Source organism: Equus quagga, chromosome 6, assembly GCF_021613505.1.
Source record: "Equus quagga isolate Etosha38 chromosome 6, UCLA_HA_Equagga_1.0, whole genome shotgun sequence".
NCBI lineage: Eukaryota > Metazoa > Chordata > Mammalia > Perissodactyla > Equidae > Equus > Equus quagga.
In genome coordinates, this window is record NC_060272.1 from 76,435,199 (window position 1) to 76,462,273 (window position 27,075).

General features: G+C 42.6%; 1 protein-coding gene across 1 annotated transcript in view; it reads right to left on the reverse strand.

Moving 5' to 3' along the window:
- ATP8A2 (ATPase phospholipid transporting 8A2) overlaps positions 1-27,075 on the reverse strand; it is a 589,227-nt gene that overhangs the window by 229,910 nt on the left and 332,242 nt on the right. Inside the window, exons 26-27 of the mRNA XM_046664988.1 lie at positions 4,174-4,357; positions 214-324 (exon numbers count right to left, since the gene is read on the reverse strand). Coding sequence (XP_046520944.1) covers positions 214-324; positions 4,174-4,357 — 295 coding nt within the window. The remainder of the gene's footprint in view (positions 1-213; positions 325-4,173; positions 4,358-27,075) is intronic.

A 27,075-nucleotide genomic window follows, 5' to 3' on the forward strand; every position in this document is an offset into this window, starting at 1 on the left:
CAAGTGACAGACGAGTGGTGTGGTTCTGCAACCCGGAAACGAACCTGGGCCGCTGAAGGGGAGCGTGCTGAACTTTAACCACTAGGCCATCGGGGCTGGCTCACCTTTTCATTGTACATTAACAAAATCCTAACTTGAAATTACCTTAAATACCTAAAGATGCCTCTGGAAAAGGTTTTCTTCTTCAAGGAAAAAAAAGTGAGTCTTTCTTACCTCAATAATGTAGAGGACCACGTTCTTGTAGAAGCAGTACAATATGCACTTGGTCACCCGATTGTAGCTCCAGGCGCCGTGAACCAACAGGAGCTTCTCCAAGTAGGAAAACTGAAAAAGGAAAGTAACATGTTCAGAAGAACCCAACATATAGGCGTAAAAGTCACAAAATGTCTCTCTGAGCAGAAGGCAGATGAGTAGCAGAGGAAACCAGATTCTGCAGGTAACCGGAGAAACCTGTTCACTAAAGGCAGAGCTTTCAGACCCAGTAAGAACAACTAAAATCTCCTCTTAAATCTACACAATTATTATTTCCCCAAACACGCTGCTGGATTTGGTTATTCTCATGAACTTCTATTTACCCAAATGCCTTTTTAAGAGCTTAAATATTAAAGGAAGGTGGACATCTGAACTGGAAGAAAAGAAAAATATAGTGGGAATCAGACGCCCCTTTAATCACAAAATTTATGGTGACACCAGGAGCAAGGGACAGGGACACTCGTCCACCAATACTCTTTTAAACAAAAGGACACACATATATACACGACCTATTTCCATCGTCAATCTGCAGGTTAAAAACAATTACGCATGCACAGACACACACACACACACACACTGCCTCCTTCTCTATCTATTTTGTTGCCCTTTTTGCCTCCAAATAGTACAGAGCACCTCTTGCTAGAGTACTATGTGGCCAGGAAAAACAAAACACCAACAGGCAGGTCACTGGTACTATGTCAAGAGTGATGTATTGGCTTTGGCAATTTGAAATATTCAGCGATATTCCAATAAAATATTAGAGTCTTCTTTGGGGCAAGGGGTCATTGGGCATCACTCAAATCACTTCTCCTCAGCCTCCCCTTAGCCTGGCTTTGCCTTCCGTGTCCTAGTTCTCGAAGGTCCCAAAACCGTGAACATTGCGCTGGAGGGGGCAATTGAGTTTTTTCAGTTTTGTAGATTGTGTTGTGCTTTGGCATGGTGCACTGTCAGGGGAAATCCTGTTTAAATTCACAGCTTCTATACATTCGATTAGCCTCAAACAGCACTGAGTTCCCCGTTGGTTGCCCTGACCTTCAACTGTAATCCCCTGTTCTGAGTCTCAGGGCCATCCACAAGCTCAAATCCCCTATTCTCCCAGGAGAGATAATCAGGCTGCATTGAGAACATCCACAAACACTGGAGATTCTTTTGCTTTTGTAAACTTCCTATTAGTTTCAGTTTACTTTTGAAATTAAATTTGTAGAAAAGAAAGACTCACTGAAAATACAGTATTTTTTTAAAAAACAGTTCTCTCAAAAGGAAGCCACATAATTTCCACTAGCACCAAAGAAGGGAACTCAATCCGATATGACATCACCTTTCAATGAGTTGTTCCAGAAGATCAGGGTAAGGCAGGTCACTCATCTCTGGACTCCAAAAGCTAAACGACAACTTCAAAATGGCAGGAGTAGGTGCATATGGAAAAATAAAACTCCCCATAAAGGCTCATTAAGGATTCCAAAGGGGAATGGGGAATCATAAAATAACTAGCTAAACAAATAAAAAGGAAGTTAGGATGTGACCTAGACCCCCCGATGCTCAACTTCAATGGGCACAGAGAACATCTGCTGGAGTCATCCGCAGGACTCAGCCTCAGCGCTGCATTGATTTGTTTTCAGGAAAAGAAACATAGATCCTAAATCAAAACGCTGTTTTCATGAGGCCATTCAAAAAGCATTAAGGTAGGGGGCAGGAACGATTCTCTCTGAGGAGAACAGGCCGCTGAGGGCCAGAGGCGCCGGCACAGGCTGCCCACAGGCTAAGCAGCAAATCCGGGGTGGCGGTCAGCGCCGGGGCTGCCCCGGTGGGTAAACGGACAGGCAGGCGGAAGGGCAACGGAACCAGAGCGTTGCGTGCTTCCTAATTTTCCCAAGGACAACCCTTCGAGCTCAGTTCTTTTCTTCTGTACACAACCCTCCAGGGCACTTTCTCAAAAACTCAATCAAAAATTTATTCATCCATATTAAAATAAAAAGATAAAGCACAAGGTGTTAACTTCAACCAAAGATATTTACCATTTCATTAGGGGCCAAGAAATTCATCAAAATGCGGCACTTCCCACTTAGCAATTAAGGCGGAGGAGGCACACTGCCAGGCGGAGGGTGTGGAACAAGGAGGGATGCTGCCCTGAAAGAAGGGCATCTCTGCCCACTCGGCACAGGACCGCGGACAGGAGAGAGGAAGACCCACAGACCCACGGGCGTGCCTCAGTTCCTCTGGCAGAGGCGACTACTACGCTGGAGGGGCAAGAAAGCCCCTCAGCAGAGTTACAAAGTCCTGCCCCCCTCCACCCTTCTGTGATGCTTTTAATCTGAAGAGAGCAATTGCTCGGTTCCTCATCCTGTGAGTATGCAGTTTCAATAAAGCAGGTCATGGAATCTCCCTTCTCAAGGCATTTTAAAGAAAAAGACAGACAAATATTTGCCTGGAACTCCTAGGAAACCTCTAAAGATCCCTTCCAGCCATATGATGCTATAACTCAAGTATTTAATAATGCTGGGGTATATAACATCTATGGTTGCTGACAGACTACAGGAAGCGTGAGTCCCACAGGCCTTAGAGTAGTTGACTCAGGAAAGTAAACGGGCAGGTGTGCGGGGCTGGTCCCCAAGGTCACACGCAGGGCTGGTGTTCTCTGACCCTGGATTCCTGGACTTGAAGCAGGTCACCTAATGTGAAGGAGCCCCAGTTTTCCCACCTGTAAACTCAGAATTCCTTTTCCTACCTACTTTAGCAATTATTTTGAGGATTTATTTGACGTCAACAAAGGAACAGGATTGCTATGGCGCACTTTTCAGAGCCATGAGGATTTTGTGATCCCTCTGTGTTTGCAGGACCTCGAGCAGAGAGAGGATCTGAGAGGTGATCTAATGCAGAGCCCTCTCTTGGGGAGGTGGAGCCCCCAGGCTACAGAAGACCAGCCTGCAGCCCTGGGCTTGTTGGAAGCTCTTTCCTGTTTTATAGGCAGGCCCTGGTTTCAGCTTGAAGGGAGAAAAAGCCATTATTACTGGTGTTCATGTGATTAAGGTTGACACATTCTTCAAAAGACTAAACATGAGGGAACTCTAGCTAAGCAGCAAACACACAGGCATGCAATCACGACACACTGCGATCTGGAGACCGGAGCAAACGACGTGTGTGCATTGTGATGTCTAGATTTTCTAGATGGTCAACTGATCTAGATCCATACCCTAGGGGTCAGGAGGTTAGTTATTTTCCTTCACTTTTTGGCTGTCATTAAGGAGTAGACAATTTCTTTCATCCTCAGGCCACCTGTACAGTGACCCCCTCTGCACGCAACGTTCGATCCACAGAGGGCGGGGCTGAGACGACCTCCTTACAGAGGCTGTGTGCTACTGACCATGGGATAATTACCACCCAAAACTGGTTCATGCTCTCAGCAATGCATCTCACAACAGCGGTCCTGGGCAGCAGCTGTAAATCACTACTTTCCCTTGATCTTAAATACCTGATGAGAGAGTGTTCCAGCACCTTCTGAAAGAGGTGAGAGGCCAGGATGGGGATTACAGAGAAAGGATGTTAGGAGTACAGCCACTCTTCGGCATGAGAAGGCATAAGGAAAAGCACACACAGCAGATGTAGGAGTTGAGGGTAAGAGATTATTATTAGCAGGATCCGAGACCTGTCTGTCAGGAATGACACCTCACCTGGATCACAGAAAGCTCAGGCAATCCCACAGCTGGCCAAAAGAAACCCAACCAGCAGGAGAGGGTCTCCAAACTGCACAAGATCAAGACTATAAAGAAATAAAATACACTGATGGTTTCATTTAGACAGCAACCTCAAAAGGAGCGGCAGAGTTATTAGGGCTGGACTGAAGGTCAAGCACCAACCAGACCTTCATGCCCAGATGACATCTCTGTCAACAGGATGGGACAGCTGGTCAACCATGCCTCTGACCTGTGCAATGGCGTAATCCGAGTTGTTGGTCGCCTGCATGCCTTCGTTCCCACTGATTCCCACACCCACATGGGCTGTCTGGATCATCCCAACATCATTGGCACCATCCCCGATGGCAAGGGTGATGGCCTTTACCCGCTTCTTAACCACATCCACTATCTCAGACTTCTGCAGAGGAGACACTCTGTAAGAGAAGAAAGAGAAATTATGACTATACACATCTTTCCAGAGGAAACAGCTGTAATCTAGATTTAGTTGTATTAAAAGGGCAGTTACGGGACAATTTCCAAATTCAATGCATACGTTTTATGCTCATGTGCAAAGAAGCTTTCAGAAAACAGTAGCTTGTGGCTTTCAAGTATTTGCCAACTTTACAGATGAAATACACAACTCAAAACTAATTTAAAACACAGCCCATTTGTGATCCCTGTGCTCAGTGGGGCCTTACGTGCAAACTCCTCAGAGGAGCATGTGCCTCCTGAATGATAAAGGCTGCTCAGCCAGCTACAGAGCTTTCAGGAAATGTCTTCCCAGTAAATCATAAAACTAGCAAGACTCCATTTTTGCTTTGCTGTACATCATACACAACCTAGGGCTGGCAAGGGAATTTTCTATAAAATGTGCTTTCACAGAAGGGGAAGAAAAGTGGCAGGGCTTGAGAAGTGCAGAAAGAGGACTAGAGTAAGAGGAAGGAAGGAAAACTTCTCCATCTTCATCCCAGAGATGGAAACAGTGTTTCAAGGGCAGCCAAGGAAGAAGGATTTAAGAAGAAGAGACATGGGGTAGAAAGCTTACTAAAGCTGAACTGCGCAGAAGCACAACCCAAAGAAGAAGATAAGAGCAGTCTTTGCCTAACAGGGGCTGTTTCCACAAGGAAGCAGACAAGGTGGGGTATTTTTTGCAAGCCCTCAAGTTGTCTGGAAAGAAGACCCAATATAAATCTATGGGGTCTATATCACAGCAATGTCAACTATAATGGAGTGTTTGTCCAGAGTATAGGACCAGACAATACAACAACAGGAATATCTCAGGACTGATTTATTTTAAATTCTGAATTGGTGAGCTGATATTTAATTTGGCAAATTTACGGGTAAACTCCTGAATGGCTAAAGCGTGCGCACGCATGCGTGCACGCACGCACACACACACACAGAATAAAAGATCTTTCTGGGTTTCCCAGAGGTATATATACTGGCCACACTCACATATGGACTATGCAGTGCTTGTAAACTAGAATGGACGCTCAAAGACATTCTCAGTAGAACTATGATCTCTCATATGGCCTCCAACCCACAAAAAGACCTAATTCCAACAGAAAACTTAAATTTTACCTTATATTGAATTTTACCAACCCTAGAAAGAAATGTGTTTGGTGAGACAGTAGCTGAATTTAAAGCACAGGTTCTCTGAAAGCCTTTGCTCAGTTATAAAGAAATGAAAATTAGCAAGTTAGAAAAACAGAATTAAGGGTTGAAAGGGCTTTAGGAGCCATGTTGTATAATCTAATATCTCTTTTATCATCTTCACAGGGATTTTCAATGATGGGAATTTACTGCCTCCTGGGAAAATTGCAGGGAAAATGAGAATTTACTGCCTCCTGGGAAAATGAGAGAAACAAATGTTATCTCTCATCCCACCTGCAAAACCTCAGTTGTTGGAAAAAAATAATTGGACATATTTGAGAATTGCATGCCATCTGACCCATGGTTCCCAAACTCTGTATGTAAGTATCCTGGGGTGCTATAGTGGGAAACCATAAATTTTCAAGGAAAATAAAGCAACATCTTTTATGTAAGTAAATATCCTGTGAAAAATCAATGTGGATAGGCAATGAGGGAGGCAGCATTCACTCTTATTCCAAGGTTTGAGAAGCTGTGCAGTGCTCAACACGCGTACCATACCATACCATCAGTAAGTGACTAGGTTAAGGATGACAGAAATAAGTATTATTTCTTTCCATTTACGTGCGTTATTGTTTCAAATGTCTGCTAAGTTGTTAGGACATAAACACTTCTTAAATTGTTTGACCTTACCTCCTGAATAGTTAGGAACCGTTCAGTTTTTCTTTTCGCCTAGGGGCTTTGCAAAGGAATTGCTGTGGCAGTAGGATACTGTGAATCCAGGGAGTCTGGGAACTTCTGCGTTCCTAACTTCTCTCCATGATTACATTAATCATTCTTCAAGTACAATTATTCACCCACTGAAGTGGAACTTTACCAATCAAGTGGTGCCATCATTTCATCTCGAACTCCTCTTCTGCATCCACAAAGGTATCACGAGAGCATGGAGTAGACACTTAAACAGCACTAGGCTGGCCTGAGGCTGCAACTCCTTGAGATTCTATATGCCACCCAAGTAACCAAGCAAGTTGGCCTCTTTATCAGCTGACCTGAAGTGTTCTGGAGAGAAAGGAGGTCCACAGGGCAGAAGGGGAGCCTGCGGGGCAGAAAGCTCAACCACACGAACACCGTGCCGTGGGAGGTTGCAAGGGTTGTGCTGGCGGAACAGGGAAGTTACTAAATAAATTCAAGGTTTTCTTTGAGCTTAAAGTCATTGCTTTTCTGTCAGGGGCTTTAGCAATAAGCCAACCAACAGGAGACAAGCAGCAAGTCAAATACACTCACTTCATTTGCCACTCTGGGATGTGGATCTCAGTAAATCGAGTCAAGTCATGATTCTGATGGCTTAAAGTAAAACTGTGAAAGTCCAACAGCTGCCTTTCCCCAGAAAAGCAAAAATAAAGAGAAATCCTGACCAGGGTATACAAACCAAGTCATATCCCAGTGTTTTAGAAGCATGAAACTCTCATCAAGGATTATTATGCCCTTAGCTGTAACGCCTTGAGAAAACACGTCTAGCACACACTAGGAGTTCAAAATGGACGTCAAAAAGCTAATTTCTACAGAACTGAATAGGCACCATTACACTTCAGCCATGCACAGTATTTTACTATGCCAAGTTACCACAAAGCACAAACTAGCTTTTTTAAAATCTTGATCTGTGACCTGGAATCACAGGCCACACTTAATAAGGATTCCCAGCACATAATACATTCCACCCATAAAATAAGAATTCCAGAACACATCTGAGCCAAGCTAGGCGTTTAGGACACTGCCATAACCTATTTTGGTGCATTGTGAATAAAAAATAAAATAAAAAATCTTCATCAACTGGAGAGATATTCTACTTGCTTTTTTTGGCTAAAACAATAGATTCCAAAATAATAAAAATGTTTTTTTTCTTTTTGAGACTTAAAAAAAAAATTCAGTCTCCTGGAATATCTCATTTTATGGGATATGTGTTCCTGAAATTTAAAAACTCACTTTCTAAAGTTACTTCAAATATAACACTTAAGTAAAACCTTTGGTAACTGCTTCTATAGAATTAATGATCATGCATTAATTTATCTGATCTCCCAAAGACCTGGTCTCAGAGCGAGTTTCTAAATTCTGAATTGTAATATCACCTGAGCAAACTTAAATGCGTCCCCTTCCCTCTCAGCTGTCAGAGGGGCTGGCCCTCCATCACTGATTTGTAACTGAGCTCAGCTGAGCCAGGGGAGTTACAAGGAACCCTGCTCAGGGCACCCAAGAGAACTTCAACCAGAGCCACCACACTTACTAATTAACCAGATTCACTACAGACTTTAACTGTGGACTTCCAAACTTCTTTATGACTAAAAAGGAAGTATGAAGAGCACGGGCCTACATCAATGAGTCTCAGATTTTAAGTGAGCATCAGAATCACCTAGAGAGCTTGTAAAAACACAGATTCCCATTCAGCAAGTTTGGGGCAGAACCTGAGAATGTGCATTTCAACAAACTCCCAGGTGATGTCAGTGCTGCTTGTCTACGGACCCTACTGAAGTAGCCAGCACTGGCCTGGACGTGATCACAAGTTGTCTCTTACTCAGATGTTGTAATTAGCTAAGCTTACATTTCCACAGCACAAGATACATGTACAACTTCACACAGCGACTTTAACAGTTAGGCAGCAGAAACACTGAATCTCATCTCTTCTTTCAAGCTTCGCATATACAGGTTCTTCTTTGCTTTTAAACCCAACTAGTAAGCACAAATTTGCATTGGAATTTTCTTTAAAAGAGTCTTCTAATCTGAGTGTCTCACATAAGAGGGTGAGAGGCGAAAAATACTAACCAAAATAAGGTATACAGGACCTCATAAGTGATTTTTTTTAATGATGCAGAAACCAACATAAATGATTTCACTTGTGAAAGTTTCCATTTTCCTGTTAACGTAAACTTACGAAAGAGATTTTCTTTGATCAAAAAACATTGAAATAAAATATCTTATTTCTTAAAGAACCCAGTTACCTGACTGAAATTAAAAAAAAAAATTTTAATCTCATATAGGGTTTGCAGATATACAAACACCTAACATGTAAGTCTAAAAATCTAAAAATAACCAAATTCTCCTACCTGTTAACAAGTGATGCCATGGATGGCTGACCAACACCCTCTCTGACCTGTGTTCTTCTTTAGGTGCATTTAGTACATTTATGCAGAGCCAGTTGCCCAGGCCTTCCGGACAGTTACCCCCTTCTGGAATGTCCTATATCTGTGCTCTGATCCAAAATGTGCGACACTCTCAGATTTAATCTCATGTCCCAGTTGTGGCACATCCCACTGTAGCTCTAAACTCCAAAAGCAGATAATTGTGTCAGCTTGGGTTTCTCCCTAGAGCACAGTGACAGATGTGGGACTATAGGGGAGATGGGGCAACGGGAGGAATAAAGGGGTGTCCAGGTGACCCCAATGGGTAGCTGCAGGCCAGCTTATTTGTAGGCACAAAGAAGTGACATTGAAACTCACTCAGTCAATGGTTCTAAAGTAGATTGAAGGACTCCCTCATTATAAAAACTTACACACAGAGAGGAGCTCTATTCTACACGAGGTAGCCGTGAGAGAAGGTGCCTCAGAAAGATGCAATAACTAAAGCACCCGGTCAGGCTTTGTTTCAAAGAACACGGTGCCTGACCAAGTGGCAGCCTCAGGAGGGCTGGAGCTGGTATGGAACACATCTAAAAAGCAGCATGAGAGCTTACAAAGAAAAAGCAATCCATGAGACAGCGGGTCTGCAGTGGAGCACCACGTACCTAGGTGTCAAATGAGCGACACACACAGACTTTTAGGATGAGCGTTTCTAGCGTTGGTTGCTTCAGCTGTGAAAGGCTCCGTCCTACCCCAGCCTGTCCTCCACAGATTAAGCTGTTGTGGAGACCCCCTTAGGAAGGATTTCTCTCAATCCTTAAAAATTTCAAAACCACATTAGATCAGTATTATAAAAGATGGAATTTCCTACAAAACACCACGTGACTGGAGTCACTATTCTTTCCTTACCTCACCAGCTGCCTCATGAAGAGCGGACAGACCACAAGGAGACAACATGGACTACCAACTACCAACGTTTCAAAAATTCACCCCCAAGTTATGTAATAGGCACATGTATTTGTGTAAACTGTTTCTTCAGTGTAACCGATTGTACCCATTGTGCAGATATGTTTGTCTCTCTAACCTCCACCTTTCATTCCTCTCCCACCCTTCCCTTTCCTCACCCTACCCTAAGTGCTAATCCAAGGATTTACACAGAGGATGTTCAATAAATGGTGACTACTAAAAGCATGATTCTAAGACCACTTACATCTCTAACTGTAACTATGAATAATAGGAAAAAATACAGTTCTACTCAAACAGGAATACATTAACTTCCAAATAAATAAGAGACCTAGAAACATGCTCTTGGTGTATAATCGTGAACGACTACTTCCACTCATAGATGGAGAGAATGAAAGTAGTACGCAATGACTGGACACCTCCATGAGACCTAAATTTACCACCCACGGAAAGTAGTTAGAAACACCCCACTTTTCCTGTGGTCCAGGGATGAACAGTGTTTGCAAACTTCCCAACCAAATGCACCAATGGTCTTCATTCTGTTTTCTACTAATATCCTGTTGTTTTTTGCAACAGCTCTTAAGGATGTACAGCTAGCAATAATCTTTGGCTTCACACAGGGGTCTCTTGCTAGCACATAAGCCTGGCCTTCTTTCCCCTGCCTCTTTCGATCACAATGCTTTGACTCTTATAAGGCAGTAGTTAGCCCCTGTATATCATCTTACGTAAGCACTTTGAGGGCTTGACAGACACCAGCTCACCAAGTCTTTAAAGATGGTCTCAGGGATATTAGGTGATGCAAATCACTCAGTCTTTATATTTAAGCACCTCACCATGTATTTGTTCTTCATACAATGATTTAAGTCTAAAATCCCATTCTATCACAATCTCAAATAACTTGGTACCTTTGCACTGTTAATAACTATTCAACACAGTGCCTAGTAGAATAAGCATCTAGCTTGCTGACTGAATAAAATGATGGACCTATAGCTCATGATTGGTGATAAATTTGCACGAAATAACTATGAACCCTGATGTGATCCAGCCACCCCTGTGAAACACAGGCCAGTAGGCCACAGGATTTGTTGAGCAATTAATCTAAGAGCCCAGGTGTACTGATGGCATTACTTATTTTGGTATGGCTGAAACATATGGATTTTGATAACATTCTGTGTATTTTGCCATTATTGGCAATAAGGTCCTCTTCCCTCAATTACAGTAAAGGTTGGACTCATGCTCTGGGCACAACGCGACGTTTGACTTTGCCAGGTGAGGTGGAGAGCAGGCAGTTGCACTATCATCTTGCTTTATATCTTGGTATGCAATTCTATGGTCCTTTTAGGAATTTGATACATATTTGGGCATACATTAAATTCAAAGTGAAGAAAGCTTAAAATTTCCATGGCATCCTATAAGTACAAGGATTATTTTCAACATGGTATAAGTATTCATTTTTCAAAACTACTAGTAGGTTAAATGTTTTCACACTCCAGAAAAGACTCCTTAGGTATAACCTAACTTCCACAAACAGGAGTTGAGCTCTCCTTCACACTGTACCAAAAAGGGGAAAGACAGAAGGAGAAAGGGGAGGGGGGGAGGGGGGGAGGGAGGCTGGAAGTGAGACAGAATGTGAGAGCTTTTTAAAAATACTATTTCTATAAATTTGCCTCTGTAACAATATATTTACAATTACTACTACTGATTTCCTTGTTGTTTAAAAGGTTCATTTAACTCATTCAATATTTAATGTTTTTTTGGTGAGGAAGATTAGCCCCGAGCTAACATCTGCCACCAATGCTCCTCTTTTTTGCTGAGGAAGATTGTCCCTGAGCTAACATCCGTGCCAGTCTTCCTCTATTTTGTACGTGAGACGCCACATCATCATGGCTTGATAAGCAGTACGTGGGTTTGAGCCTAGGATCTGAACTGGCACACCCCGGGCTGCCGAAGTGGAGCATGCAACCTTAACCACTACACCACCGGGCCAGCCCCAATATTTATTATTTTATAATAATAAAAAGTTTTAAGGGGTCATTGATTATCTCAGTGTTATACACACACACACATTCACACACTGCACAAAATACAGTCTTAATTTTCCTCCCTCTTAGTATTGTGCCTTGAAAACAGTCTTGCTAGTGTCTGAAAGTATTCTGCACTTTCGCCTTGGATGCATTACCCAGAGTTCAACACGAATAGTTTTCAGACTAGATATTCCAACCATCTGAAGTCACCTGTTCTAGCCATCAGAAGTTACCCTTACATGGCCTCTAAATCTTGATTCCAAAATCTAAAAATTTCCTCAGGAAACAGGAATTTTAAGGGGAAGGAACCCTAACAACTGCTTTGGGGGTGAGGCAACCTATTTATCACTGATCTTAATTAGCACAGGACTGGCGACGCCTCCAGCGCCCTGTGACGCTCTCTCCTCTCCCCCCGAGGAGCAGATCAACCATGGTGCAGTAGTGAGTTGTGAGGGAACTTGATATTCTTTATTAACCGAACAAAACCTTATAACCTGATCCTGCACCACGGCCATGACTGCTGCCCGTGCAGCTGAGGCTTTCGGAGTGGGTCTCAGAAAAAGGCAGGACACCCCGTCTGCTAGAGATCAGTTTACTCTGCAACTGAGAAAGGGCTCTCTTTGAAATAACTATACCCTGCTTGGGGGTTCAGAATTTATGCATCTGTACTTGTGTCCATGACAATTTTATCGCATGTCCAGGAAACAGGACAATTAAAGCGGCGTTCAGATAGGAGTCTAGCTTCTGAAAACCTAACAACTCCACTAAGTGATATAGAATATACTAAGATCCGGGCAACTGCATTTTGCGTAAAAATTTAACAGGTCGTATGTTGTGAATTACGTACAATTTTATGTTCACAGAAATCAACTGGTTATAGTCTGTTTCTTCCTGTTAGTACTTCAGGCTGAAAAGAATGGGGCTGTCTAGGAAGGCTGGGATTCAAATAAAAGATATGAGATCCTTCTGTTCCCAGGCTGAAACAGGGATTAGAATAACACATTTAAATACCTTAATGTTTTTAGCACAAAAAGCATTAATTCGATACTCTGCTTCCTTGAAATGCTTTATTAAGGCCCCCAAGACCCTCTCAGGAGTATCTGCCTTCCTTGAAGTTAACACACATTTATTGTTCTCCACTGCAAATTTCACTAGAATTTCCAAACAGCGTGCCTGGCCTCTGCTGTGGGGAAGGTGGGAATAGGAAACAGAACCAAGAGGAAAGCTGAGAAGTGTTTCGAGTTTTGACGTTTCAGACCAAGCTTATGGCTCCTTCAGGACCAGGCAGCATGAGCTCATGCACCACTGAAAATTAATGACGACCAGGATGCTGAATAGAATGATTTTAATTAGACCTGCCCTTCACTTGTCACCTGAGCCTGGAAAAAATGTCATCTGACTACCAATCCAATAAATAAGCCAAACTGTAACTACTCATACTCTGGAAAAAAGTGAGGCAGCCTGTCCACCTCTGACCTTCACCCAAGTCCTAACTCAAACAACCAAGAGCCCTGACAGCAACAGGGACGCAGCGGCCAGCACCACGTGCATCCACACCGGGGCAGGCCAGGCGGGGGGTAGTTCACAGGTTAATGCATCTCCTTTTTTTCTTTTTGAGAGTGGAATTTGTTGGGTAGGAATGGGGGTAAGGTAGACAAAGCTCTTTCTTTCAAGTAGCATATGCCCTTTCTCAAAACGAAAGCCTGTGTTTAATAAGGCACTAATTCTGGATCTCTATAGCAGGAAATGACGATGCTTTTTTCATTAGCATATATGTAAAACTCTTTAAACAAAGAGGTACATTTGTCCAAATCCAAAGAATGTACAACGCCAAGAGTGAACCCTCATGTAGACTATGGACTCTGGGTGACAATGATGTGTCAGTGTAGGTTCATCGATTGTAACAAAGGCACCACTCTGGTGGGGGCTGTTGATAACTGGGGAGGCTGAGCATGTGTGGGGGCAGGGAAGTCTCTCTACCTTCCCCTCAATTTTGCTGTGAACCCAAAACTGTTCTAAAAAATAAAGTCAACTGGGGGACAAAAGGCAGCAGCATTCGACCATTCCCCAAACAGAACGTGAAAATGAGTCTTCAAGGTTCTATATGTCTGCTAAAGTCCATACAGACATCAGGCAGATGGGGCAGGAGGTCCTGGTGGTGGTGGGAGGAGTATGCGTATAGTGATCAAGCACAAGAGGGTCTGCATAAAGAGAGGACATGAGCCCCAAGACATTGAGCACCTGCAGAAGAAATCAATTATAATAGCCAATTATGATAGTAGTCAACTTAATCTACTGCAAAGCTTAATTTATAACTTGCCCTTCTAATTGATTAAGACCATTAAAATAGCACTTCTAAGGACAAAGTCTGGTCTGAAATGCATTGGCTGTATACTTCTGTCTCCATAATTAGGTTATGAGCTATCTGGTTTTAGAGATTTGTTTTACTCATCTTTAAATCCCAAAGCACCAAACACAATAGGTATCAAATGAATGTTTGTTGAATTAAGTGTTTTTTAATGATTGTTGGACTTCAAACAGAGCTCTTTCTCCTCCTTCTTAATTATAATTGTTTCCATTTCATGTTCAAGGACACACTTATCATACTAAATGAATAACGATCATCTGGTAGTTTTGATCAAAGAAATAAAAGATTATTTGTTCATTACAATGCCTGTTCACAGAAGCCCAAATCTCAACCTCTGAGTCCACCTGGTAGCCATACTTTTCAAAGTAAATTAATACACGGAAAGCCATGTTGATCAGGTTACCACTTTTCCTAAGTAACAGCCACCACTTAAAAATCAAGTTTGCCATTTATGGAGTCTGATAGGTGGGGTCATGCTGCCAACACCTGCCCCATTCACCTGGGCTGGCAGCTGCAGCGGGCAGTGAGCTGATCACACACCTTTGGGGTGGAGAGCCTAACACTGAGCTTGGAAAGGAGATAAAGACCAGGGCTAGCTACATACACCACCGCTTGGCTTAGGGCTGGTACCAGAGGGGAGTTTAGAATGAAGAAAGTTCCACCCGAGAAACTTGAGAAATAGAGGGCAGGTGCTCAGGAGCACACATGGGGGGCTCCCAGCTTTTTGTGCTGATCTCATAAAAGTCGAAATACAATGAAGAAGGCAAGAAATGCCTATACCTTGCAATTACACCTCGCAGCTAAAGATGTGAGTCACCAACCAAAGTGAGCCTCAACCAAGGAAATGTGACAGAAGGAGAGGCTACCGTTGTGTGGCAGCAAGCAGAGAGACAGTGAACACCCTCTCTCTCCTTCATTTTCATACACACACGCACAGATGCATAGTATCTCATTAAATTGAAAGGGTATATACTACAGACAGAACCTAAAGTAGTGATACCTTTCATATTATAATTGTTTTCAAGCAATGTAACAAAAATGACCTATCACTCGCTTAGAATAGAGTGACAGGGCTTCCAAGGCAAAGTGACAAGCACATGCCAGGGCTTCGTTTGGGCTCCAGTGATATAAAGGTGATAAAAGCATGCACTGCACCCAGTGAAGCCACAGGGCACCGTTTTTTCTTTTTATCACATGGCCAACACCCAGAGTTGTACAAGATTCAGAACCAGATTCTGTGATCTGAGGCCCAAGGTGATAATAACGCACAAGTGGGGAAGCCTTCATGATCCTCTGGGTTGCTGAGAGAATTCCACCCTTCCTCCAACAGCTCCCCCAGCCCTTGAGGGCCAGTTCTCGTCCCTCTCAGATTTTAGTGTGCTCACTGTTAAAGCTGTGGAGAAGGGAGGACATGACTCAGGTGATGAGCACGTGTGAACAAATGAAGAGGGAAGAGCAGTGGGGAACGGTTCAGGTGAGAAGAATCAAAAGACGGGCGTCAATGGGATCCTTGCCTCTACTTATCCAGATGGACAACCTCCCTGGTTGTGCTTTTTCTCCTCTGTGACTAACAATGAGGATTTCTAACGTTCCTTAAGCTCCAAAACCTGTACTTGTAAGTTGAAAGCAAAAATATGAAAGTATAAGAATAATAGTAACACAGGAGCAGGAGCAAGTGCTGGTTTAGCACTCACTGTTTATTCATCCACAGCTGGGCTAAGTGCTTTCCGTGCACGGGCTGATTTAATCCTCACTTTAACTGAGAAATTGGCACCAGTATCCTGACCATCTCATGGGTGAGAAAACCAAGCTCAGAAAGGTTGACACAGTGTGCCCAAGGTCACAAACCTAACAAGTGCCAAGACAGGACCCGACCCCAGCTGCCTCACTCCAGGGGCCGCTCAAGCACCCTGCTACACTCTTGGCTATGGTGGAAACACCCATTTGGAAGCTCCGCGTGGTTCTGCTGAGCAATCGGGCCAGGCAAGGCTGGGGGATAGAGCACAGGCAACAGATCTACTCCCAACTCTGTGAGAACCCAACAAAGTGACATTATCCCCTGACTCTCAGTTTTCTACTTGTAGTTTGGGGATGTCACCACTGCCATCTGCCTCACAAGACAGCCATGAAGACTGAATGAATGTTAAAGGTGAACCAGCATTTTGAAAGGTAGGGGGAAAAAGTACCATCTCTTAGTTTCTATCTGACTCAGATTAGGTGCCAAGCACCACTCATGACTTCCCACTGAGGACACCATCCAGACTCCGAGCTAGTCCTGGCTGGGAATGCTCTTCTCCCAGAAGTTCCCGGCTTCAGGACCTCTTAGGATCTTCAGGATGGAGATGGGAAAGAACCAGCAGAGAAGAAAATTTTGGCTGATGTGTCCCTGCTTGAATTTACCACCCTTCCCTTAAAGTTCTGTATCGGATTGTTTCCACATACAATTTTATATAGTTTCTTTATATATCAACGCATTAAATTCTATAATAATTCACGCTAATATACATACACACTGAACAGAAATACATGTAAACACAAACAATATTGTGAGTTCTTGCAGGGCAAAGATTATGTCTCCAGTTTTTAATATTCCATACATCCAACGAAGTGCTTAGCACATAATGGCTGCTGCTAATTTCACCTACGTGAATCAGACTGCAGAAACAGCGACAGCAGTTCTGGTATGTGCTGTGAGGGGAATGGCACACGCGGAGGTTTGAAGCAGAGAGCAAATGAGGAAGGAAGAACGAACTCTTGTCATGGTCAGCGGGCCTCTCTCAGTAGTTTTGTCCCTGGGTGGAGGTGGGAGCTAAAGTGAGGAGGGCCTGCCTCTGAAGTCGGGACTGTAATATTATCAGAGTTTTTCTTGAATGATGAGAACTGTGCAATTAGCCCAGTCTGTGTCACGTCCTAAGACAATATCAGCTGTTCACTGGAATAAATTACAAACAGACGAGAAACGTGCAGCCACCACAAGCACCATCTCCTCTCAGCAGTTTCACACACGCAATGTGGCTCTTCTCCATTCAGATGCTAGATATAGTTTCCCTCTTACTCTTGTCTCCAAAAGCAAAACAAAACAGCAAATAACCGAATTGGGATGCAATTAATACAGGTGGATGTCTATAGTCAGTTTTACTCTTTCTAAAGAAAACAGACAGAAATCGATATAAAACAAATTTCAGACAAGCCTAACTATGTAAAATAACACCAATGAACAAGTCAAAATTACCCACTCCAACAGATGACTGCTTTCAGTTAATCTAAAATCCTAATGAAATCTGAAATTATTTCCTTACATCAGATGATCTATTGCTATAGTAAAAAATAATAGAATCACAAAGCATTTCATCTCTGAAATGATTAAATAGTATAAAAAGAAGTTAAATTAAAATTTGAATTTGTTGTTTATATTTGATCTGAACAATTTTAAGAGCTAAGACCTCTCTACCTACTTTTTGGGATCAGACAATTCTCCAGGACATTCTTAACTTATGCAATGTTTTATTTGAGCTATAATTTAAGGCATTAATTTTTAGTCAAAGATTTTTCAACCTTGTTGAAAAATATAGTTTTGACTGGTTTCTAAGAAGTTAGCTATAGCTCATTAAGTCATATTAGTAAAAGCTAAAAAAAAATCACATGGGGTTTTTTTCCATTCGAAATGCTCAACAGTTGAAGTTTCCCTAAGAAGCAATCAGAAGGCCACTGCTTCCTGGGAAGATAATGCTCTGGCGGGTCTGGGCAGTGAGCGTGGTAATGAGCCAGTTCTGTCTGACTCGCTCACTGATATTCCCAGCGGCAGCAAAGCAGCTGCTGGGGCCAGCTAGTTTAATGAGGCATCGATGTTCTTTGCCAGTTTTCTTTGTGTGCGTTTTGGAACTCTTTATCAGCATATCACGAAGTTCAGGTCATGAGTAGAACAAAGAAAAATATAACAACCCAACTACGCAGATTGCAGCAAACTAGTCACTCAACATGAACGCACAGGGCAGTGGGCTCAGATTTGCAGACATGGTCCCACACTCCTGAGCGCTCCAGTGCTGAGGCGGAATCAGTCTTGACCGAGTCAGATGGGATCTGCAGGGCGCCTGACAGCTCTTGAATAGTCACACAGACATGTTAAATGCAAGGGGAGCAATTTCTTTTCAAGTCCTCCAGTGAATGAAGGAGAGAAAAATATACACAAACGTTGGTTTAATACACTCTAATGGTAATTAAGAGATAGCCATTTTCTATTTCTTCCAGGTGCTATGTTAACTAAGGAAACAGAATTTTCCTTAACTCTGGGGGCTAAGTTTTGATGCAGGTGGTGTTTCTCTTTTGCGTGCACACCCACTCACCAAGCGCTGGGAAAATGGGGACCCTTCACACAGTCAGGGAGATGCTTCACTTCAGAGCACTGTCACATGACTCTCATGGGGCTGTCAGCTCTCATGACAACAGGTCTCTAAGAAAGAAACTGGAAAAGGACATCACAGACACGGAGGACCATCCCTCTACGCTGGGGATCGTTTTCCCTCTGTGATCCCTCCATGAAGGCCTGCACTGCATTCCTTGTGTCACAACATAACCCCGATGTTCACCTCAATACCTGGCACACGGCTGGCACTCAGATATTGGTGGACTGACCTACCACTAGAATGAGAGTCTCCACATTTACCACTACACATTGCTCCAGTCTGTAAAAAAAGGCAGGGTATTGTATTCATTAAAGGGAAAGGGAAGCAAATAACCACATAACCCAGAGCGTCTGGCCAACACCCACATGAATCAGCACTGAGCTGGGTGGCTGAATAAGCTAGAAATGGTTTTATAAATGTGTGTAGGTCGAGTCAAATGAGCAGCTGTGGGACTGCCCCCGCACGAGTGTTATCACTCGGTTTGTGGGCTCCAGATCTGCATCAGCCAGGTCTGTTTGCGATGCCGCTGCCCAGATGCACCTGCGTTTTTGCTCACGCAGTGTTCTTAAACGTGCTGCAGCTGGTTGGGCCAGCACTCTTCTGAACAGTGGTGCCCGACGCCCACTACTCCCGCAGCCTGGTTTGTTCTTTTTCTTGGCAAATGAGCTTAAGGCCCAGCGTGGTGAAGAGTACTATGGTGGGGAGTCCAAAGACCGCATAGTGACCCAGACCCCATCCCTGGCCCCAGAACTCCAGGCTCTAATAAAAGAGAGAAAACCAGTTTATACAGCACTCCAGCCAGGTAGAAAGTGAAGACTGCAGGAACATAGTTTAGCCAAAGACGCAGCGGAGGGTAGTGAGTAAAGAGGAGGAGAGTTAGGAAAACAGTCACAGAAGCCTGTCTCCGAGCTTGTTCTAAAACAATGGACAGAGACGGTGGGCCAGACCCACAAAAGAGCAGTTCAGGGGGAGAGAAACGTTTGAATAGAGTTTGGCAAAGACTAAATACAGTAAAAACACATAATGTTGATGTGTGAGTAAATAAGCACCCCAATATACTACCAATGGACATATATGTGTGTGTGTGTGTGTATATATATATATAAAGCTACATATAGCTTCTGAACAGGCAACTTAACTCCAAGAACTTATGCTAAGAAAGTAAATGGATACACAGGCAAGGTCACAGGTGTAAGTACAGTCCAGAGAGCACTATTCACAGTATCACACGGTTGAGAATGCAGGAGATCTCCAATGCGTCCACACGGAACACAGACATGTATTCCCATGTACTGCTGAATGAAGAAAGCAAGTTGCAAGGCTACATGTACTAAATAGACACATACACACATATACAGGCCGAGATGAAACTTCAGGAGAAAATAACTTAGAAAGTGGTTATCTCTGAACAGAATGGACTTAGACATATTATTCCTTCATTTTGTTCTGTTTCACATCATTAACGTATTACTCTTGCAATGAAAAAGCAAGTAAGTTCTTAAAAACAAAAGCTGATTAAATGTCCTTCAATGCCTCATACAACTCCGTCCTCCTCTTTAAAGTCTTTTATGACCACCTTTGCCCTAGATTGTAGCCATTAGAGTTTACTACATTATACAATATTTATAGTCTCATATAGACATGTCTGAACTTCCCAAACACAAAGCATATGAAAAAGTCCCCGAAAACACGATGCGGACGTTTCTTTGCACTGTGCCTCTATCCTCCTCACAGGAACAATTTCTTACATTTGTTGATGAGGGTGAATTCAGAATAAGCCAAGGGTGTGGGAGGGTAACTTAGTTACCTTCAAATGACCACAGAGAAGGTTGTAGAGGAATCAGGAAACCCACCAAATAAATCGCCTTTACACAGTAAGATAAATTTCACCAGGAAAGTGTGGCGTTCACACTCGGAAGACAGCAGCGCTGGCGCCAGCTCACCAGCACCCTTCCACTGCACGCCCCTGAGCCCTCTACCAGTTTCCAACACACTGAGAGGCCATCAGCACATGCTCTGCAATTTTAGACCCTGGACACACAGACCAACAAGTTCTTAGGCTTTAAAAATGGATACATTGCTACTATGTTCCTATACTGAACTACCAAAATAATCCCTAAAGGGTTTCTATTTCTTCCCCAAGTGACTCTTTCAAGACAGAAATTTTATATATAAGTAGGAGCTCTTCACATGCAAAAAGTTATTTCTAAAGTAAACCTAGATGTCAATGACCAGACTAAGGAGACAATACAACAGTTGTCCCTCGATAGCGCAGGGGATGGTTCCAGGACCCTACAGATACCCAAATCCACAGGTGCTCAAGTCCCTTATATAAAGTGGTGTAGTGTTTGCATATAACGTACGCACACCCTCCTGTATACTTTAAATCGTCTCTGGATTACTTATAATACCTCATACAATGTGAATGCCATGTAAACAGTTGTTACACTGTATTCTTTAGGGAACAATGACAAGAAAAACAGCCCACAGGTGTTCAGTCCAGACGCAGCCACGGCAGGCCCTTCATCCGTGCTTGGCTGAATCTGCAGACGCGGACCCACGGACACGGAGGGCCGACCGTATTACAGGTACCTTGACTAATGCATTCTTCTCAAGAATGACCAGAACTTCCTGTTTTAATTTCCTTTTCATCTTTAAAGAAAATCTGAACAAACGCAATGAGTTTGCTACCCTCCCTTTCCTTGTCTACATGGCAACCTTCTCCGCTCAGAGGGCCGAGCTGAACACGGCCCTCTTTCTGGAGCAGTTCTTCCCTCCAGGAACAGGCCGACGCTTAGCAGATCACCACTCAAGAGGCTCCTCATCGTGCTTTTGGAGGTGACGGACGTGTCCATTACCCTGATTGTGCTATGGTTTCACAGGAGTCTGCACATGTCCCAGCTCAGCAACTGTACATGTTAAACGTGTGCAGAGTTCATATGTCAATTATACCCCAACAAGACTGCTAAAAATATACAATGGAAACGGACTCTGAGGAGAGTATTATATTTTATATCTGTAATCGTCTGTTTTCCTGTGTAGGTCTAGTTTTATTTTTTCTTTAGTTTCAGTCTCTTTTGCACTTGGGCTGCAAATTAAACTAATATTTCAAACACATAATCTCCCTGTTACTTCTCTGAACTCAGATCGCTATATTAAGTTACAATAAATCTCTTTAATAAAAAAAGTTTCCTGACCCTCCGCTGCCTGAGGCGGCTCGTCTCCTGACTCTGCATCCCTCTCTGCCGGCATGGACCCAGAACTCCGTTGTCCTCGTCCCCGCCCCACATTCCTGCTGCCCTGCTTTTTCTCCAGACAGAACCTCCTCCTCCAGCTCCCTGGCTTCCCCTCTCCCTCAGCTGACTTCTACTCCATTTTGAAGACCAGTTCCATGTCACCTTATCCTTGGGCGGGCTCTCCACATGCTTCTCCCCATCTCAGGCCCTCCTTCCACCCCACCAGTCCAACCTAGCTACCCTCTACATCCCCTCTGTCCCCTGGTAAATAGAATACACGTCCCATCCCATGAAATGACCATTTATGTGTCTGCCTTCCTCGAGGGACTAAGTCCCAGAAGACAAAGACTATTTTCTTTTGTATCTTAAGTGCCTAGTACAACGCTTGGCACAAATAGTGCCAATGATAATCAAAGTGTCAACTTTCATCTAATGGAAGACAAAAACTCCCCCACAATTTCATGTTTATAAGAACTATTCTTCTAACGTATCTCAATTGGTGTTACAACTTCACTGTCCTCTGATGACAAACATTGGGTACTATACATATTTTAACTTTCAAACTTCATAAAAACTTTGGCGTAGGACCAGCCTGGGTTCCTTTAGTCTGATCTGCATGTCTTGCTATTGAAACGCCTACGTATGTACATGCAGTGATGATGGTGCGGGTGGCTCTTCACAAATACTAAAAGCATTTAAATAGAAAGAGGAGAAAAAACTTTTCGAAAACGCTATAACCCAAACCAGAATAACTGCTAATAGAAACAGGCCCCTTCCCAAATGTAAGCGGGTCACAAGGAATGACTCACCTCAAAGCGGCCACAGCGATACTGTTTACTCTCCATTTGGGGCTTAAAAGCATTTTAGTTGATGAACAGGCCCTGAAGCAGAAACATCTAAACCCATGCTAATGCCCAGCAGAGCAGTAACTTCTTTTGATTAATTTACCAGCACTGAAAGCCCAAGAAAGAGATCAAACCGCATTCTGTGCTAAACAATTAAACAAGCGGCCGATGCCTCCAGGATGGTGTGTGTCAGGATGAAAGCTGGATGGGGTCGAATGAAAAAGCAACAAGTATCTTACATTGATTAATGCTTACAGGATTTTTTCCCCTTAAATGTCATAACATTTCATTCAATGGTCGAACCAAAGAGTTTATAGAACATTTAAAATGGAAAAAAGTTCCAAAAACTTAAGAGAATTCAGATGTGTAGCGAGGACAAAAATCAGGTCAATTCTAAAGAAGTTTCAAAAAGTTTGGCAGACCTCTGACCGGTTTGCTGAAAGATCTTCAGCACGAAATAGCATGGGGAAAAATCTCATCACCTCCTGTAAGTGAAAAATAATTTTTCTGCTACGAGTGAAATTTTCTTCAACTATTGAGCCCATGCACAACGGTCAATACCATCCATATACACTATTCTGAAAACATAGAGCCAAAATAAATATAGTACAAATGTACCTCTACTTAATTTTTTTAAAAATTGGAATATAAACCAAACTGACTCCCAAATCAAAATGAACTACAAATATTTTAGTAACTAACCCTCATAGATTTTATGAATGCTTAGCTAAGTCAATTTTTTTAAATTCCAGGAATGTCTGTAATAAAACAAAACTAATTTATATACTTGTAGAAAAATACCTGAACAAAGCCAGCTAAAAATGTCAGCTTACTGAAAAGATGAAATTTGCTAATTTATATCCCCAAGGAACATTTTTTAGGTAATTCAATATTATTTCAAAATTTATTGCTTGTGTTTGGGCTATTACTACTCTTTCCTAATCTGTAAAATGGGGATGAGGACGCACGCCTGAGGATTTTAAGATTAAATGGAATATTCTGTAAAGCATGTATCTTTAAACTCCACCACATCGCACACCTCCCCCGAGTCTGGGCCGCCTCTGGAGGCTGCCTGCAGAGCCTCACCCCTGTCTTCTCACTGCCTCACTGAATCATGGGGCTCCTCACAAGCAGCCTTAAGGCAGAGCTTGTTCTAGAGGGTTCTCTGCTCTGTGGAAGACGTTATGGTACCCTTTACTACATCTGCCAAAAAATTAAAATTGATTCCCTTCATATTTTTAAACTCTTATGTGGAAAGACCACAAATATTTGGGAAACAAAACTGAAAGCTTACTCTTGTACTGACCCTCCGGCAATTCTGTCCCTCTTAGGAAGATACAAGAGCCCAATGAGCACGGACACACAGGCGTGGCCTCCTGCTCCAGCCCTCTGGCTCCACTGGGCTCTCATCCCTTATTGCTACTCACAGATAAAAGAAATGGGCTGTAGATGAGGTGGACATAGGTTTCTTCGGATCCCTATTTCTGATTTTCTTAGATGTGTACAGAAAAACAAAAATTTCCTATTTTAAATCTTTTCAAAGGTGGTGAATCCTCCCTTGTTAAAAAATAATTGAGGGCCAGTCCCAGTGGCCTAGTGGTTAAATTTGGCATGCTCTGCTTCGGTGGCCTGGGTTCAGTTCCCAGGCACAGACCTATGCCACTTGTCTGTCAGTGGCCATGCTGTGGCAACGGCTCACATAGAAAAAGAAGAAGATGGGCAGCAGATGTTAGCTCAGGGCAAATCTTCCCCCCAAACCTCAAAAATAAATAAACAAGTAATTGAAAAAACTTGGGTGAGATCAGGAAACACAAGGAAGAAGGGTCTTGTTTCACAGAGGAAGCAGAGGAACACAGCACAGAGTGAACAGAATCCCCACTGGGTTCTAGGATTCCCCCAAATGGAGCTAAATGTATCCTATCTAAAGGGTTCTGGTCACACAGGGGTATTTTGAAAGCACAGGCAGAAAAGCTGGAGATGACATCACAGTGTTTAAAAATATAATAAACTTAAGAAATGCCTATGAGTTATTCCACACTGATTTTGACTCTGGTTGTAAAACCTGTTTACACAGTTCTTACATGCACCTCTTGCTAAACACCCTTCAGCTGGAGTTGGCAGACCTTTAGCTACCAAGGGAAGGACGTACTGCTATTGTTGTTGAGGCAAATATGACGTCTGCCCAGGGGAGAGAACATGCTGGGAAAGTTTCCTCTCAGCAGCCGATCATCAGATCACCAACAGATGAGCAGGAACATCATAGACACAAGCTCAGGTAACGTTTTTCTAACTAGAATGCAACTGTACAAATATTTGAGCACCTAGAGTATACAAAGTGATCTCAAATATCTTCCCACAAAAAGACACCATTACATGTACAAAAAGGGCCATGAAAAGTCCTTGAAGTTCAAATTCAAATTCTTTTCACAGCTTCATCCTAAGAACTTTATTTGCCTATGTGCTAGAGTCACTCTTCTCATTTCCCAAGTGAAATAAGCAATGCAATGCCCATGCCACGCCATCCATGCTGCTCTAAGCTCACACTCGTGTGCAAATTCCCACAGCCAGTCTGAAGGCTCTGAACAAGTCTTCCTGGTTATCACTGGAGTTCTTCTTTTTAGGTTTGTAGTGTTGAGTCGGCTTGATCATTAGTTCATTGAGAATAACACTGAGAACATCATTAAGCATGCCAATTTCAGCTGGAAAAATGATTAATATGAATTATATTATGTAGATTTTAAAGTCTTTTCTGAAAAGCATTATTTGCAATGGAGAATTTCTTGGATATTGAATAGCATTTTAACAATGGCTCTCTGTATAAAAATGAGAAGTCAGCCCGAAAAGGTATCCAGAGTATGGTGAAAATAATATCGGGGACAAACATGGTAGGATTTAGTCAGCCTCATGCTCAGCATTCTGTCAAATCCAGACATTTCTTATACCAGTTCTCTTTTGATACAATATCCTTTTTGGCACCAAAGAAATGTTGCATTCCTAGGAAACTGAACTAGAGGATTAAATTCAGGTATTTTTATTTGTTTGCTTAAAAACACTTTTATTAAAAAAAAAATAAGCCAATAAAAGTTCCACTGGCACTAGAAATGAATACTGGCACTTATTTCATTCATGCAATATTCATTTCATTCCTTAATATTACCCTATCTTTAGATCAACTGTGTCTTGGCTGAATTCACATTCAGTCTACGTGTAAACACTCCAGAGCATCCCTGGTCAACAGCAAAAGTCCACTCCCAGTTACAAAGCAGGAGATATAGTCCAGAGCTTAGATGGACTAAGACCAAGCAAATGAAATATTCCGAGTCCTCATGAGATAATCTTGAAAATGATGCCAAATCAGATGCAAGCATCTTATGTCCAGTTTTTAGAACCAAAACAGGATATAAACAGAGTTAATTATAGAAGCGACTGAATTCTAGGCTGGCTCCCCTGTCACGGAGCATGCCACTTCCCATTGACATCAATTGGCTTGCAGCATAATGCACATGGTTTGTCATTTCAGCCTCAGGAAAACAAGCGGGAAGGTGAATTACACACCATCAGCACTCGCACCTACTCCCTAAAATTCCAAAGCCAAATCCCAAAAGGTGGGTCCCTGCTCTAGTGTTCTCCTACCTACCCACCTCAATCATGGAACACAACCATAAAAATCACTGAAGTTTTCTCAAAAGGTGTTAATTTCCCCCTCCCCACTCAGCTTTATTGAAATATAATTGACATACAACATTGTGTAAGCTTAAAGCACACAATGTGTTGATCTTAAACACATATTGCAAAGTGATTACCACCGGAACATTAGCTAACACGTGCATCACATCACTGAATTGCATTTCTTGTTTGCAGAGACAATATTTAAGATCTACTCTTTTAGCAACTTTCAAGTATATAATACAATATTATCACCTACAATTACTATGCTGCACTTAGATCTCCAGAACTTATTCATCTTCTAACAGCAAGTTTGAACTCTCTGACCAACATCTCCCCTTCTCCAGCTCCAGCCCCTGGTAACCACCATCCTACTCTCTGTTTCTATGAGTTTGGCTTTTTTCGAATCTGCATGTAAGTGAAATTATACAGTATTTATCTTTCCCTGACTTAAAATTTTCCTTTTTTTATCTGCAGGACAGAGGTTATATCCTCTGAAAATATATCTAAGGTCCTTTCCTCTGAAAACGTAACTTGTGTCTAATTAGCAAAGATAAGAAAACCCTAGCATTTCCCTCTGGAGGAATGCACTTCAATTTCACAGCATGCCTTGTAAGGAGCTTTATATTGCAAACATTGTCTGAGGCAGGCTACTCTCGCCGCAGTGGCTTTTGAGATTTCTAACCATGGTGACATAATAAGGACACCACAGAGCTAGGATAGATAGTGCCATCTTGATTCCCAATCTAATTATCAGCCCACTATTACTTCCTAATTGTTAATATCACTGACGTAACTAAGATATCTCACAATCTCAAAATATGGAACCATGTGTATAAAAATTAAGTTCTCTGCTCCTCCACCTTAGTCCTTTCGAAAGGGCAAAGGAAAGTGCATTCTAAATGAAATGTGTGAAAACATGTACAGCTTCCGTTTACCCAGTAGCG